The sequence below is a fragment of the Apium graveolens genome, chromosome 11 (assembly GCF_009905375.1).
Source record: "Apium graveolens cultivar Ventura chromosome 11, ASM990537v1, whole genome shotgun sequence".
NCBI classification, from domain to species: Eukaryota; Viridiplantae; Streptophyta; class Magnoliopsida; order Apiales; family Apiaceae; genus Apium; species Apium graveolens.
This window is the reverse complement of record NC_133657.1, coordinates 76,875,563-76,892,507: the sequence shown is the minus strand read 5'-3', so window position 1 is coordinate 76,892,507 and position 16,945 is coordinate 76,875,563. Positions and strand designations below refer to the sequence as shown.

The 16,945-nt window shown below is 36.4% G+C and overlaps 1 protein-coding gene across 1 annotated transcript; it reads right to left on the bottom strand.

Annotated features, from left to right (window-relative positions):
• Positions 1–1,685: 1,685 nt before the first annotated feature.
• On the bottom strand, positions 1,686–2,630 carry LOC141695618 (uncharacterized). Its single transcript, XM_074499852.1, has 2 exons — positions 2,117–2,630; positions 1,686–1,828 (listed from the first exon to the last, which is right to left on the bottom strand). Exons 1-2 carry the CDS (start codon positions 2,628–2,630, stop codon positions 1,686–1,688), a joined length of 657 nt encoding a protein of 218 aa, XP_074355953.1.
• Positions 2,631–16,945: the final 14,315 nt, after the last annotated feature.

Sequence of the window (16,945 nt, the reverse complement as noted above, 5' to 3'; positions counted from 1 at the left end):
CAATCGATCAATCATTATCTAAATCGCATCATGATTAGCCTTGGTCTTTACCAATCCTACCACGAAATCCATCGCGATATGCTCCCACTTTCATTCAGGTATGTCTAGTGGCTGAAGCAGTCCATTCGGCCGCTGATTTTCTGCTTTCACTCTTTGACACACATAACATTTACTTATCCATTCCGCGATCTCCTTTTTCATATTCGGCCACCAATAACTTTCTTTTAAGTCCTTGTACATTTTTGTACTTCCAGGGTGAATCGAAAACCTTGAATTATGCGCTTCATGAAGAATCTCGTGCTTCAATTCCATAACATTAGGAATCCAGATACGCGAGCAAACTCAGTACATTCCTTTATCATCCTTTCGAGCCTTAATTTCTTCTCCAGACAACTTATCTTTCTTGTGGTTCATCATTTGTTCTTGACAACGTCGGATCTTTTCTAAAATTTATGGTTGAAATGTCATCGCATACATTACCTCATTTCCCATTTCTGGAATCTGCACTTCTATTTCCAACTTCTCAAAATCCTTGATTAATTCCTCAGATGAAGTTAACACATTCAATCTTTCTTTACGGCTTAGCGCATCTGCTACAACGTTTGCCTTTCCGGGACGATAACTTATTGTACAATCGTAATCCTTAATCAATTATAACCATCTCCTTTGTCTCATGTTCAATTCCTTCTATGTAAAAATGTACTTTAAGCTCTTGTGATCCGTATAGATTTCACACTTTTCTCCGTATAGATTTCACACTTTTCTCCGTATAAATAATGTCTCCAAATTTTAAGAGCAAATACAATTGCAGCTAATTCCAAATCATGCGTATGATACTTCGATTCATGCGGATTTAATTTCCTTGACGCATATGCTATTACTTTCCCGTGTTACATTAACACACATCCCAATCCTTTATACGAAGCATCGCTATAGATCACGAATTCTCCTTTCTCTTTGGGTAAAACTAATACCGGGGCGGTTACCAACCTTTTCTTTAACTCTTGAAAGCTTTCTTCGCACTTATCCGTCCACACGAACTTCTCGTTCTTCCTTGCCAACTTTGTTATTGGAACAACAATCTTGGAAAAGTCTTGTACGAATCTTCTGTAATATCCCGCTAATCCGAGAAAACTTTTGACTTCCATAGGAGTCTTGGGCCTATCCCAATTCATTACAGCTTCTATCTTGGAAGGGACCACTTAAATACCTTCACTGTTAACTACATGTCGAAGAAATTGAACTTCCTTTAACCAAAATTCACACTTGGAAAACTTCGCGTATAACTTCTCCTTCCTCAAAATTTCCAAAGAAATCCTCAAGTGTTTCATATGTTCTTCCTCTGTCTTGGAGTATATCAAAATATCATCGATAAATACTATCACGAACTTATCCAAATATTGTTTAAACACCCTATTCATAAGATCCATAAATGTTGCTTGTGCATTCGTCAATCCAAACGCCATTACCAAGAACTCATAAAGTTCATATCTTGTTCGAAACACCGTCTTGGGCATATCTTCTGCCTTAATCTTTAGCTGATGATACCCAGATCTTAAATCGATCTTCGAGAAACAAGTAGCTCATTTTAACTGATCAAATAAATCATCGATTCGCGGTAGAGGGTACTTATTCTTAATTATCAACTTATTCAATTCACAATAATCGATACACAGCCTCATACTTCAATCTTTCTTCTTCACAAATAGCACGGGTGCACCCAACGGGGATACACTCGGGCGAATAACTCCTTCGTCCAACAATTCATGTAATTGCGTCACTAATTCCTTCATCTCGACAAGCGCCATTCGATAGGGAACTTTCGAAACTGGTTCCGTTCCAGGAGCCAAATTAATCGTGAACTCGATCTCTCGATCTGGAGGTAGTCCAGGTAATTCATATGGAAACACATCAGGAAAATCTTTAACTACTGGAATATCCTCAATTCTTGAAGATTCCGCTTCTATATCCTTTACATGAGCCAAATATGCTTCGCATCCATGTCGTAACAATCTCTTCGTTCGGATAGTCGTTAGAAACTTCCTTTCTTGCTTCTTCCCTCTAAATATCACTTCAATTCCATCCTTAGTTCTTAATTTCACTTTCTTGCTTTTACATTCGATTTGCGCATCATGGTTTGACAACCAATCCATTCCTAATATAACATCAAATTTTCTTAGCTTAAAAGGGAGTAAGTCAGCAGAAATGTGCCGACCTTGTATAATCATATCGCAATTGGGACAAATCCTATTGGCAGTAACTCTTTCTTGATTCGCTACTTCTATAATCAAATTAGGTTCATGAGGGTACGCATCACACTTTAATCTATCAATAACACTTTCAGCAATAAGATATCTAGTTGCTCCGGAATCCATTAACATTTTGACTTCTACTGAGTTTATAACAAGCATACCTGCCACCACATTCGCGTTCTGCACGACATCTTTCATTGTCATGTTGAAGGTTCTAGCCCTTGGTTGGGCTGTTGGTGCTGATAGAGGTGGTGGTCCAGCAATTTTAAGCACATTCGCCTTTTGAACAGGCTCTTTGCAGTTCCTGGCCATATGGCCTACTTTTCCATACTTGAAACAATTCATTTCTGGATTCCTTGTTCCATTTGGGCACTCCATCGAATAATGTCCTTTTTGGTTACACTTAAAACATGTCACGTTCAACTTATTACACCTCCCCGGGTGTCTCTTCCTACAAACCTTACATTCCGCAATCTGAGGTCTACTCTCTTTCACTGCTTGTCCAGCTTTCTAGAACCGATTCTTCTGACTTCCATTCCCATGCTTAAATTTCTGAAACTTCTGATTCTGACTACCCACATTCTTCCCAAACTTCCCTCTAAACTTCGAACTTTCCTGATCTTGTTCTGTATCTTCAAACTTCCTCTTCATTCCTTCGTTCTCTCTTTTTATAGCTTGCCGCTCACCTTCCACTATCATGGCCTTTTGCACAAGTGCCGCATAGTTCTTAATTTCCAAAAGAGCCACTTGAATCTGAATCCACGGCCTAAGTCCTTGTTGTAATATTTTGGCCTTCTTTGCTTCAGTATTCACATACTCCGGCACGAATCTAGCTAACTCCGAGAACTTCACCTCATATTCCGCCACTGACAGATCTTTTTGCCTAAGATTCAGAAATTCCATCTCTAACTGGTCTTGCATATAACTTGGCAAATACTTATCCAGAAACATCTCGGTAAACTTTCCCCACGATATAGCTTCTCCTTCAAGTAAAGCCTTAGAAGATTCCCACCAGTAACTTGCCTCGTCTTTAAGATAATAACTTGCATACTACGCCTTTTTCTCATTTTTAACTTCCGCTAACTTAAAAGCTTTTTCCATTTCTCTTAACCATGACTGAGCTTTTATCGGGTATGGCAAACCTACAAACTCTGGGGGATGTACTAACTGAAATTTTTTGAAGTTTCCGACTTTAGGGGCTACAGGTTGTTGCAAAAGTTGAGCAAGTCGGTTCATCATAGGAGTATCTTAGTTTAGTTCTTGAGTTTGAGTTTCTTCTTCTTGGTGATTTGGTGAGTTGGCCATTTCTTACAAACCCGATTGAGCAATTATTTAGCAATACGATGACATGGCATTGATATATAACAATAGTGATTTTTAGAAATAACTTTTACGGGTTTTAAAATTTACCTAATTTTGCGCATGCAATCCTATTACTATATAATTCTCTCATCAGTTATGCGTTCTCACATGGTACAAGGTATGATTTACAAGGTATTAAATACGGTTATTTAGAGACATGGTATGTAAAACAGTTTATAAAGATTTCCAGGGTCTAAAATATAAAACAAGATGAAAGATTTATGTAAGGATTCAACAATGTATAAATAGAGAAGTTCAAGTACAATAAGTTATGTAATAAGGTATAATAATATAGCAGGGTTAAACAGAGGAAAAACTAGAAAATATCCCATATCTACCCCCAACTTCTACTTAGCCTCTATTGACTCCAACCAACAATACGATAAACAAAATATAATTATAAAATGGGACTCGGCATCTGACCAAGTATCCCAAGCCTACCGGCACTGGAAAAGAAAAAAAGAAAAATAACAACATCAACTATGGGCTCTACCAAATATCTCACATGTCCATTACTAACTAACTAACCATCCAAGATCTCTCTCAACACGGTCAACATCCAGGGAATGATCTTATGCACCATTCGGGCCTCAGCGTCAACATCACTAGTGCACGGTCCCTCGTCCAATCTTCTCCAGGCAACCTGCTCCACCATCTGAATCCGGACTCTCCATTCATCCTCCGCAACTGAAGTCCTCTACCTAGACTCTCGAGCTAGCCTATCCACCAAAGCTCCCAACTCAGGAATGCAGGAATAAACAAAGTCTCGATCCTGGGCTAACTTGCCACCAATATTAACAGGCACAAGCTAAGGCATCTCAGATTCGGGCTCAGGGTCTGGGGTTTCTGGCTCTAGCCTCAAGGGAGATACCTAAATAAGGGTCTCACTATTCTCAGATGGATCCTCCTGCCTGATATGAACTAACATACACAGGCTCCTCCGGAGAATAGAGTCCACTGGGGTACCGGTCAAACTAATCTCTAAGTCAGAATCACTACCACTACTGGGGTTAAACTAATCAAACTAATCACTATTAGGGTTAAATAAGACTTCCAACTGTCTCGCACCCTAGCTCTAGTTGCTACCTTGACCTATTCACTTTACTTAGACTATACCTAATAGTCTAACTCAACTCTATATAAGTCGAACACTCTCGTGATATACATATATACCTCAAAATATCATTTTTTATCCTAACTTGTCAAAGGGACTAGATCCTGTAGCTCTGATACCAACTTGTGACGCCCTCAATCTCGGGGTTAGGAAATGATGACCCACACACCTCTAAACTAACATCAATTATAACATAAACCCCGATTATATAATAACAGGATCTAAACAGGATCAAGTATGAGACAAGACTACAACTATCAACCAGCAAATATAATTTACAACCCAAAATATATATAAATTCAAATACAATCGATTCCGACATGGAACCGACAGATAACCCATTGTATATTTTACAATCTTTCCAACTAAAATGTTTGCTCACACATCCTGCAACTACCTGCTCTAGTATCTGGAAGCCTACGATACCGTAGGGGCCACCGGGTACGCTCTTACGAGCAGTGCGCCTAAGTTCGGCCATCCTCTTGCTTAACTACCATGGTTAGAACAAAGCAAAATGTATGAGCATAAAAGCTCAGCAAGTAAGTATATGACAGTTCTATAATGCAACAATAACAATATCAAAATAAACTTTTGAGGCATTCTACTTTATATCTCTAGGTGGAAGAGTTCTATCTTTGGTTGTGCAAAGGTAATGAAAAAAGATTTGGGCTTTCAAGGATCAAGGCTCAAGATAGGGTGAAAGCCGACATTCATCACAAATAAATAATAGGATTTCAATGAGTCTCTCAATTGACAGGAAAGTATATAATCAAACTTCGGGAATCAATTTCAATATCAATGATACGAATCAGGGTTCTCAAATTCTATAATTTTAAACGATGTCACAATTCAACTCATTTCAATTCATTTCATTTTGAAGGAAGCAAATGCTAAAGGAATGTAATCATTTACTTTTTACAAAATGATAGGGAACCCTTGATTGGAAAACTTATCTTTTATATATAATACGGGTGATCAGCCCGTACCGACCTCCATCTGGTCGTTATGTTACCTATGGTATTATTTCAGCCTTTAATTGGACTAGCCCCGCTAGCCTCTTACATGACTGGACTAGTCCCACTAGTCTCTTACGTCTCAATCCAATCCATCAGTAATTCGTTTGGAAAACCTTTGTGTTGGAAGAAGGAAAGATTGACTAAGTTCATTTTATCATTACCAAGAATGTGAAATCATTCAGACTCTTTCAAGTCGAAAATCATTCTTAAGTACAATTCAAGATTCGAAGAAAGTGAGTGAATCGAAGCTAAACAAGGATCAATACCAAAGATCTTGATCAAATGATAAACATGGTATTCTAGTTTGGAAATCAAAATAGTTCCAACAAGCAATACATGACAAGGTATACGGGTTATCGAAGAATTCAGGTTAATAACACATTACGTAAGGAGGCTTATAAAGGTTCTATTAAGGTCACGAGATCGTAAGATAGCAAAGTAAAAGTGTAAAGCATTAAGGGTCAGGATCAACATGGTTACTATAATGGGTCAAACAGGGTTTGATACCAAGTTGTAACAAGGAACAATAACAAGGTTTCTCGAGAATAAACAACAGGTTTATCATGAACATTATAAGGGAATCACTACTTTATCATGGCATCGATAATTTTTCTCTATAATAAAATCAAAGAGAAGGCAGAGTTACTTGCCTTAATTCGCTTTCCTGCTTAACTGGTATGGAGCTACTGCAACCTAAGATAGTTTTTCCTTTCCTAGCCTGAATGTCTCCGCTATCCAAATATACAATCAAACAGAGATCCCTAATTAGCAACTTATTCGATACTCGACGTTTCGCAGAACGTCTAACAACTACCCTTTATCGCGATAACTCTTAAAATATAAACTCGACCATATTCACATAACACATAATAAGATACACTCATATATTCCCAACTTCACAAGTAATCATCGAATCACATATTACGACACAACCATAACACATATCATACAATACCTTTATACCCAAAACTCTATACTTGAGTTATAATAATAATTTGTATAACCCTATATCAAAACAACTTATTCTTCCCTTCTTAATCCACAAAATTCTAACCAAAACTATACAATACACTCAATAATTCCTACTAACTTAGCATGCATCCATATATCTTTACATGCATAATTCTAAATTAACATACATGCCTCATTATAACTTAGATTCAATGAATGACTTCATAGCACTTATTTATCGCCAAAAACCTGAGTCAAACAAGTCACTTTGATCGATTTCTTTCTTAAAACAAATGCACCATTCGGCACTAATCAAATAAAACAACATGCAAAGACAATTTCACCAATTCAACTTAGTTTAAATCAACTTTAGCAAGAACAACAATTAAAATTACTTTCTTTTGAATAAAAACCGAACCAAATTCGAACTTAAACAAAACCATCACATGCATACATCAAATTGAGTTTCACAAATCAATTTAATTATAATCATTCAACAATTTCTAAGAACAATCATCAACAAATCATTTTCATCAACAAAAATCAACTTAATCTTTTCAAAAATCAAGAACCCATTCGGGGTTTAAAAGAAACATCACATGCAAGACTCAAAATAGGTAGAGCTCAGGCACACATCATAGCTCACCACCGGTTCACCGGAGTTCATCACCGGTGGCGGTGGCTTCACGGTGGTGCCCCATTCGAGTGTTTCCAACCACGAAACCTCCGATTATCCATCAATTACTCAAAATAACTAACATGCATAACTCAAATATCATTTATTTGCAAGGAATCAAGCTCAAAAATGAAGTGAAGCCAAGAACCGAGAGGTACTCGGTGAACCCAAACACACCAAACACACACAACACACACACACACACATGCAAGTATGTTCATGCATCTTTAGAGTACAAGGAACTTAAATCTTAGTATAAGATTGAGTTTTAATGAAGGTTGTGGAAGAAAAGAGAGAGAGAGGGAGAGAGAGGAGGCCGAGGTGAGGAAATAGAGAGAGAGAGAGAGAGAAAGAGAGAGAGAGAGAAAGAGAGAGAGAGAGACGAGAGAAAAGAGAGAGGGCCGAGGTGAGGAAAAAGAAAAAGGAGAGGGGAGGGGTGTATATATATATGAAAGGCATATGTCATAGCCTACTCGTTTATTCGAGTATTTAACTCAACTCAAATAAGAATGTAATAAGTAAATAGTGGATCAATCATCAGAGAGATCTCACAAAGTAACATCTGTCAAAGAATAAAGGAACATTGTTCATCTGCAGACTTGAAGATTCACTGGAAGAAGTTCAAGAATTTGATCATGCCTCAGTGATATAAATCAAGATCGTGGATTCAATCAAGTGACAGAGATCTCGTCAAGGTATCATTTATTACAAGGATTCAATCAGAACAACAGAGTCAAGACATGAAGAAACGTCACGAAAGTTAGTCACTCATGAACCAGACAGTACATCGAGTGTCAACATTGAAGTGACGGAATTGATTCATAAGTCTCAGTGACTTTCAGAAGATTGTCAGAAGAATGGTTGCTGCTCAGCGTTAGTATTAATTCTCCATTAATTAATTAAGTCATATAATTTAATTAAGAAAATAAATTATATCTGCAAGGATTAATTTATTAATTAATTGAATTAAATTGATTAATTAATTTAGAATTAATATTAAGTAATTACAGAATTTTAATTGGTTTAAATCTATTTAAATTGAAACAAGGCAAACTGATTGTATTAATATGACAATCGGTATGACAATCAATAGTCATACCGAAAGTCATGCTAATTCATTTAATTGTCTTGTTAGAATTTTTATTAGATTAAAAATCTGTTATTAATCTTTGCAAGACAATCTGGATTGTACTTATGTAACAATCGGTATGACAATCAATTGTCATACCGAAAGTCATGCTGGTTCAAAGAATTGTCATTGCAGTTCATTCATCTCGGCTGTTTGATAAAAGAAGCAGAAGACTTTTTGTTTAAGCAGCAATCAAACAGAACACACCACAAGAACAAAAGAAAAAGCAGCAGAAAAATATTTCATCTATTCTGCAACTTCAAGATCAATTTTCTAGATTGTAAAGTTAAATCCAATCAACTAGAAATACTTATCTTGTTCTTGTATATCTATCTAGCGGATTAAAATCCCTAGAACTTAATCTCAAATCGCTTTTAGCATTTGATCTTTTAATTACAAAAATAGAAAAAGTTCATGTCGAATTTATTCTAAATTTGTAATAATTGATTTGAGATTAATCCCTTGTAACCGATACCGTAGTTGTAACACCTTTCAAGTTTAATAAAAGTTTTATTTAACTTGAATTTTGTTTCACAATTTTATTCCGCATTTTATTCGACGAAACGGTATTGTTTGCATTCAACCCCCCCTTCTACAAACAAATTGGGACCTAATAATTGGTATCAGAGCCTTCTGATTAACGTACAAATCTTGATCCTAGACTTTTGTGTTTCTTTCACATCTTGAATTTTTTATTCACTCAAAAAATTCATAATGACTAAACAAAAAGTTGGAACCGTTAAAATTCCACTTTTCGATAAAGAAAATTATGTTATGTGGAAGAAGAAGATGCTACTATTTTTACAGGTTGCTAATCCCAAATATTTGCAAGTGTTGAAGAAGGGTCCAAAAATACCTATGGTTATTGAACCAGAGGTAATAGAGAATGATGTGGTGATCACCAAAGCGAGAACTTATGTGAAGGATCCTGAGGACTTCTCTCCTGCTGAAATAGAAGAAGCCTCCCTGGATGCTAGCCTTCAATTAATCTTAGTAGATTCCCTTAATCCCCTAATGAATAGACATGTGATGAATTGTAAAGATTCCAAACATATCTGGGAAACTATTGAGATTATTAATGAAGGCACAGAGGAAGTTAGGGAGAACAAACTAGAAATCCTAACCTCTGAGTATGAATACTTTAAATCCAATCCAGGAGAAGGAATCACTGAAGTGTTTGAGAGGTACAATGCATTGATCAACAACCTGAACATTAATGGTAAATACTATTCCATCAGGGAGGTCAATAAAAAGTTCCTTTTAACACTGCCAACTCATCTCGAACATAGAATCACTGCCATAAGAGAAGCAAGAGATCTGAGTGAGATTTCTTTGGAAAGGCTCTATGGTGTGTTAAAGACTTATGAGTTGGAGCAGATTCAGCAGAAGGAAGTTTACGGGAAAGGAAGAGTGGTCAGCACGTCTACTGCTCTGGTAGCTGATGAACAACAACAACAACAACCACTATATCAACAACAATCTCAATAGTCAGATAGAATGGTACAGTCTTCCAAGGTTGAAGATAATGTGATAGTAGCAGAATTTGATTCACCTACTACAAATCAATCAGGAGATGATTATTATTCCTTGGAAGAACTGGAGCAATTGGAGGATGAGTCAATGGCCCTGATTGTCAAGAGATTCTCAAATGTCAGATTCAAAAGGAATCCCAAGTTCAAGTACAAGTCCAACTACAACAGATTCCAGAAAGGTGGATCTTCATCCTCTAACACCAGCAGTGGTGGGTATAAAACAGGGATGGTTGATCGAAGCACCATTCGATGCTTCAACTGTAATGAGTTGGGACACTTTGCCACAGAATGCAGGAAGCCAAAACAAGCAAGGAAGAACTCTTACGATTCTAATCAGAAGAGTAAATCTGAAAGAGCGTACCTGGCAAAGGGAAGAAGCTGGGATGATACTGACAGTGAAGATGAAGAAGTTGGGAATCTTGCTCTCATGGCTAGTGATGCAAGCACCTCATCGTCAAGAAAAGAGGTAAAACTTTCTGATGCTGAAATGGTTTATCATCTAAGAGGTAACTTAGATTGTGCTCGTCGTGATAATGAATTGTTAAATCAACAAATCAAAGACCTTGAGAAAGAGGTCAATGAATTAAGACTTGTGCACATTAATCAAGATAAACTTAAAGACCAAGTATCTTTTCTAGAGAATAGAGTTGACTGTTACAGACAACTCAAACTATTCTCAAAGACAAGATCACCGGTCTTGAGGCTAAGGTTAAAGCTTACTTTAATTCTTGTTCGAAGTCCAAAGAGTTTTACAATAAGCAAGCTGTTAATCAAACACATGGAATAGGTTATGATTACAATGCTGCTATTGGAAAATTAGGCATAAACTCCCCTCCTCATGTATGTGCTAAAGGCAGGGAAGTACCACATGTGCTTAAGGGTGTTGATGAACCCCTCTATAAGGAATCAATTGCTGAACCATTTGATGAGACCTCTTTTATTATTCAAGAAGAAATCCGTGCTGAAGATAATGCTAATGGGAAAGCTGTCTCCAAGTCAAGTGTGTCAAAAGTTCCAGTCAAGGTTGTGAAAGCAACTGAGACTAACTCAGACACACATGAGTTGGATAGCACAAATGCCATGTCTACCATGCATAAGTTGCCTATTGTTAATCCTTCTCATAAAGCATGTGGTGTTCCTGATTGTATGTCTTGTGCTTTTAATCTGTTGTTTGCTTATTTTAATGGTAAGCATGCTTCTAATGATAAGACTACTCCTCGTCAGCATGTGAATAATAGAAAGCATGATAGGTCTAAGACTGCTAGTCCTCCTAAAGCTAGAAAGGAGACATTTGTGCCTAAGCCTAAACATAAATCTGATAAGGCTGTTTTAAAGGTCAAATGTTCAGTCATTGAGAATGTTGAGAATAGTGAAATTAAGAATGTTGTTTTGCCTGATAAAGGCCAATTTTACAAGTATGCCGGACCCAGCCAAGCTTGGGTTCCGAAGAAGTTCTAATCCATTTGTATTGCAGGGCATTAAACAGGTACAACCGGTAGTGTGGATTCTTGACAGTGGATCGTCAAGACATATGACCGGAGATAGAGCCCTGCTATCAAATGTGGTTGAGAAAGTTGGCCCAGTGGTTACCTTTGGAGATAACAGCAAAGGTTTAACGGAGGGATATGGCTGTTTGCAAGCTGGAAATGTTATCATTGAAAATGTATATCTTGTGCAAGGACTTGAACACAATCTGCTTAGCATTAGTCAGTTCTGTGACAACGGCTACAATGTTTTATTCGACAAGCTGAAGTGTCAGATTCTGCACAAGAAAAGTGAAAAACCCTCCTTAATGGGAATACGGAAAGGAAATTTGTTCGTAGCTGACATGAACTCTGGAAGCAATCTTGAAGTCAATTGTTTCTATGCAAAAGCATCGTCAAATGAGAGTTGGCTATGGCACAAGAGACTTTCCCATCTCAATTTCAAGACAATGAATTCTCTTGTCAAAAGAGAATTGGTAAGAGGTCTGCCTCAGCTGGAATTCTCTCCAGAAGGACTATGTGAGGCTTGCCAGAAAGGAAAGTCAAAGAAAGCAAGTCACAAAGGCACTGACACATCTTCCATAACTGGTGTACTGCAATTATTGCACATGGATTTATTTGGTCCAGTTAATATCCTTTCTATGTCAAAGAAGTGTTACTGTCTTGTGATAGTTGATGACTATTCCAAGTATACGTGGGTTTTATTTCTTCACTCTAAGGATGAAACACCACAAGTTGTGATTGATCATATCAAGATGATTGAGTTAGATTCTAACGTCCCTGTTAGAGCAATAAGGTCAGATAATGGAACAGAATTCAAGAATGCACTTCTAAATGGATTCTGTACAGACAAAGGGATTACCAGACAATTTTCAGCTCCTAGAACCCCTCAGCAAAATGGAGTGGTAGAAAGGAAGAATCGTACATTGATTGAAGCTGCAAGAACGATGTTAAATGAATCAGGTCTTCCAATGTACTTTTGGGCTGAAGCTGTCAATACTGCATGTTATACTCAGAATCGAACTCTAATCAACAAAGACTTCATGAAAACTCCTTATGAGATTTTGAATGAACAGAAACCTTCTATCAAATACTTTCATGTATTTGGTGCCAGATGCTTCGTGCTCAAGGATGGAGATGATCGTCGTGGTAAGTTCGAGGCAAAGGCATATGAGGGTATTTTTGTTGGATATGGAAGAAGATCATATAGAGTGTATATCTTTGATTGCTGTTGAAGAACCTGTTAATCCTGATAATACTCAAGGTAATAGTGATGGAAACTCTGGAAACAATGGAGATACCACTGCTACTGACGGAGAATCTTCAAGTCAACATGGCAACAACTCAGGGGGAGATGCTGAAGGATCATCTAGTAGGACACAACATCACAATGAATTTCAAGGCGAATCATCAAGATCAAATCTTCCAAGACAGACTGTCTGGAATAAAGCTCACCCTTTTGAGTTGATTATTGGTGATCCAGATGTTGGAGTCAGAACTAGACGTGCTACTCAAAATGAGTGTCTGTTCTCAGGATTTCTTTCTGAGATGGAACCTAAGAAAATTGAAGAAGCACTAACTGATCCAGATTGGGTGATTGCTATGCAAGATGAACTCAATCAGTTTGAAAGTCAACAAGTCTGGAAACTGGTACCTAGGCCTGTACACAAGAAAGCTGTTGGTACAAGGTGGGTATTCAGGAATAAACTAGATGAAGATGGTGTGGTTACAAGAAACAAGGCAAGACTGGTAGCTAAAGGGTATTCTCAAGCTGAAGGTATTGATTATGATGAAACCTATGCTCCAGTGGCTAGACTTGAGGCCATCAGGATATTTCTGGCATTCGCAGCATTTTCAAACTTTAAAGTTTATCAAATGGATGTCAAGAGCGCCTTTCTGAATGGAAAGCTGGATGAAGAGGTATATGTAGAGCAACCTCCTGGTTTTGAAGATCCAGATCATATGGATTTTGTCTTCTTTCTTTTCAAGGCTATCTATGGGCTAAAACAGTCACCAAGAAAATGGTATGACACTCTCTCTGAATTTCTTATTGAAAATAGCTTTATTAGAAGTGTCATAGACAAAACTCTCTTTTCTAAAAAACATAAGAATGATACTATATTAGTCCAAGTCTATGTGGATGATATAATATTTGGGTCTACTAATGATAATCTCTGTAAGAGATTTGCTAAGTTAATGCACAGCAAGTTTGAAATGAGCATGATGGGAGAGCTGAAGTTCTTTCTTGGATTACAAGTAAATCAAAGGTTAGATGGAACATTTATTTGTCAATCCAAGTATCTCAAGGAACTCCTCAAAAAGTACAATCTAGAGGATTCTGCATCAGCAAGGACTCCATCAACTACAGCTGTCAAGCTTGGACCATGTGAAAACTCCATTAAGGTAGATGTCACAAGCTACAGAGGTATGATTGGCTCGTTACTCTATCTTACTGCAAGTAGACCAGATATTATGTATGCTACATGTTTATGTGCAAGGTTCCAAGCGGATCCTAGAGATATTCATCTCGTTGCTGTTAAACGAATCTTAAGATATCTTAAGGGAACACCAAATCTAGGTATTTGGTACCCTAAAGAATCTGGTTTTAACCTTGTCGGATATACAGATTCAGATTATGCAGGAAGTGTTGTTGATAGGAAAAGCACCTCAGGAAGTTGTCAATTCTTAGGAAGCAGGCTAGTCTCATGGTACAGCAAGAAACAGCAAACAGTTTCCAACTCAACGGCCGAGGCTGAATATATTGCTGCTGGAAGCTGCTGTGCTCAGATCTTGTGGATTAGGAACCAACTACGAGACTATGGCTCTGTATTGAACAAGATTCCTATTTTATGTGACAACACAAGTGCAATAGCCATCACCAACAACCCTGTGCAGCACTCGAGGACAAAGCACATTGACATCAGGTATCATTTTATTAGAGAGCACGTCATGAATGGTACTGTTGAACTATTTTTTGTTCCAACAGAAGAACAAATAGCAGATATTTTCACTAAACCACTTGACGAATCCACATTTACCAGATTAGTTGGTAAATTGGGCATGTTAAATAGTTTTTGTGATTAATTTAATTAATATCTGGAATCTGTTCTTGAATGAATTTACAAATGAATTTTTCATAAATGAAAAATTCATTTGCAAATTTATTTTATCATTTTATCATATTTCTTGCTTATTTCTATGTAATATATATTATCTTATCTATGTTATTTACTCTACTTGTTAATTTAAAATATCTCAGAATATTTTATTTCCTCTAAAAATATTTTTCTATGAATTTTATTTGCTAAAATTCAACAGAAATCTATTTTTAGAATAAAAATAATTAATTCTGAAATATTGTCTTTATTTTCTGTAAAAATTTTAAGTATTTATTTCAGTTTTACTATTTTGTAATATAGTTTCAGTACATAAATAGAAGTCTGTTCCTTTTATTTTATTTTATTTTATTTTATTTTGTTTTCTACTGCAATGACAATCGGCAAGACAATTGAATTGTCTTGCTGAAAATCATTTCAGTACTTATATATATATATATACTTATTTTCATATTAATTCTGTGTGAAATCCTTTTATTTCCAGAATGACAATCGGCAAGACAATTGAAATTGTCTTGCTGAAAGTCATTTGCGAACATAATTGTCATTTCAGTGTTTTTCAGTATAGTTTTATACTGGCAAGACAATCGGTATGACTATTGATTGTCTTGCCAGTTATAAACATTATACATATCTATTTTTGTTTTATTTTGCCTGGTATGACTATCAGATTGTCATACCAGTTATAATTTTAATATTTATTTTATTGTTTTTATTTTCCTTCTTTTGCCTGGTATGACAATCGGTATGACAATCCCGGATTGTCATACCAGCTGTTATATAAAGGCGTTTGGTGTATTATTTTTAAACCATTTCATCAGTTCACTTCATTTCAAAAAAAAAAAAAAATTTCTAACAGTTTTTCTCTCCTCATTTTCTCTCTTCTCTCTCTTCGAACTGAAACCATCAATCTGTTATTTCCTTGCTCGAGTTTTTACTCAGCTTACTATTTCATCACTTTGTGATATATACATACAAGTATATATATACAAAGGTGCTGTTGTTTTTTTATTAAAAAAAAAATAAAAAAAAAATTTTAAAAATCAGTTTGCCCCTTCAAATTCCATTTGTGTTGTTGATTTTGAACTTTTTATTTTTCATTTTAATTTCTGATTTGTGTCTTTTGGCTTATTAAAACTGTGTTTGTGAGTTAAAAAATTCTAACGAGATACATTTCTGTCTAAATTTTTCGATTATAATTAATTTAATTCGAATTATTAAATTAATTTAATTAATTCGAATTTTCTTAATATTATTCTTAAAATTTTGAAAAGCGTGTGTCTTATTATTATTTTAAATGGCTCTCAATTTCCAAATTGTCGCGCATAATCAGGTTGGTTATTTTAATCCGGAAAAATGTGATGTTGAAAAATTTAAGCCTTGGATTAGATTTTTAAATGACCATTCGATTGTTAGCTCTGCTATTAAATCAAATGTGATTTTAAACGTCGATCTACTTAGACTGATTTGCACAACTTCTACTGTGGCCGATGATTCAAAATCTTTTTCATTCACCATCGCAAACACACAGTATGTAGTTGATGAAACAGTCGTCAATCGTGCGTTAAATTTTCCACTAGACAATTTCTGTAATTTACCCTCTGAAAACGATATCACAAATTTTTTCAATGCTATTCACTATCAGGGGGTGATCAATTTAACCAAACTTTCTAAATCAAATTTGGTGTCTGAATGGGATATATTCTTCGATACACTTTCCAAAGTGTTTGCCAACTGCACAAAATCTAATTTTCATAACATTACTTCCACCCTGCAGTATATTGGTCTTGCGGTTGTTTTCAATCAAAGGATCAATTTTGGCAAACTACTTTTTCCCATTCTCTTGAGACGTCTAACTTCTGCTTTACGTGATCATTCTACAAATCGTAGGGTATCATGTTACTATGCTCGTTTTCTTATGCTCATAGCAGATCATCTACTCACCCCTGAACACAAAGCACTTTTTGCTAACTCTGCTGTAACCGAACCCCCACCAGTTAGCAAAAAGATTTACACTCGCCAAGACACAACCTTCAAATTTATGCAAGTACCAGTACTTGTATCTGCTTTCATGGCCAATTATATTCCCTTGCCTATTTTTAATCTTCCCGGCCATGAACAGCAACCTCAAACTCCAGTGGTTCAAGCCACCCAGGCTCTTCCATTACAGGTAGTAACTCCTCACTCTCTCTCTCACTCTCTTCCTACTTCTATTAACAGACCCTCAGTGGTTGATAGGGCTGACCATGAAGTTGTAGAACCACAGCTTCAATCCCAGGTCATAGAGCCAAACACAGAGTCTCATTCTATCTC

Coding starts and splice junctions, on each gene's coding strand:
- LOC141695618 (XM_074499852.1), bottom strand. CDS start 2,630: ATGGAGTGCCCAAATGGAACAAGGAATCCAGAAATGAATTGTTTCAAG. Junction 1,829..2,116: donor CCATGATGCGCAAATCGAAT/GTAAAAGCAAGA, acceptor GAACGGAACCAG/TTTCGAAAGTTCCCTATCGA.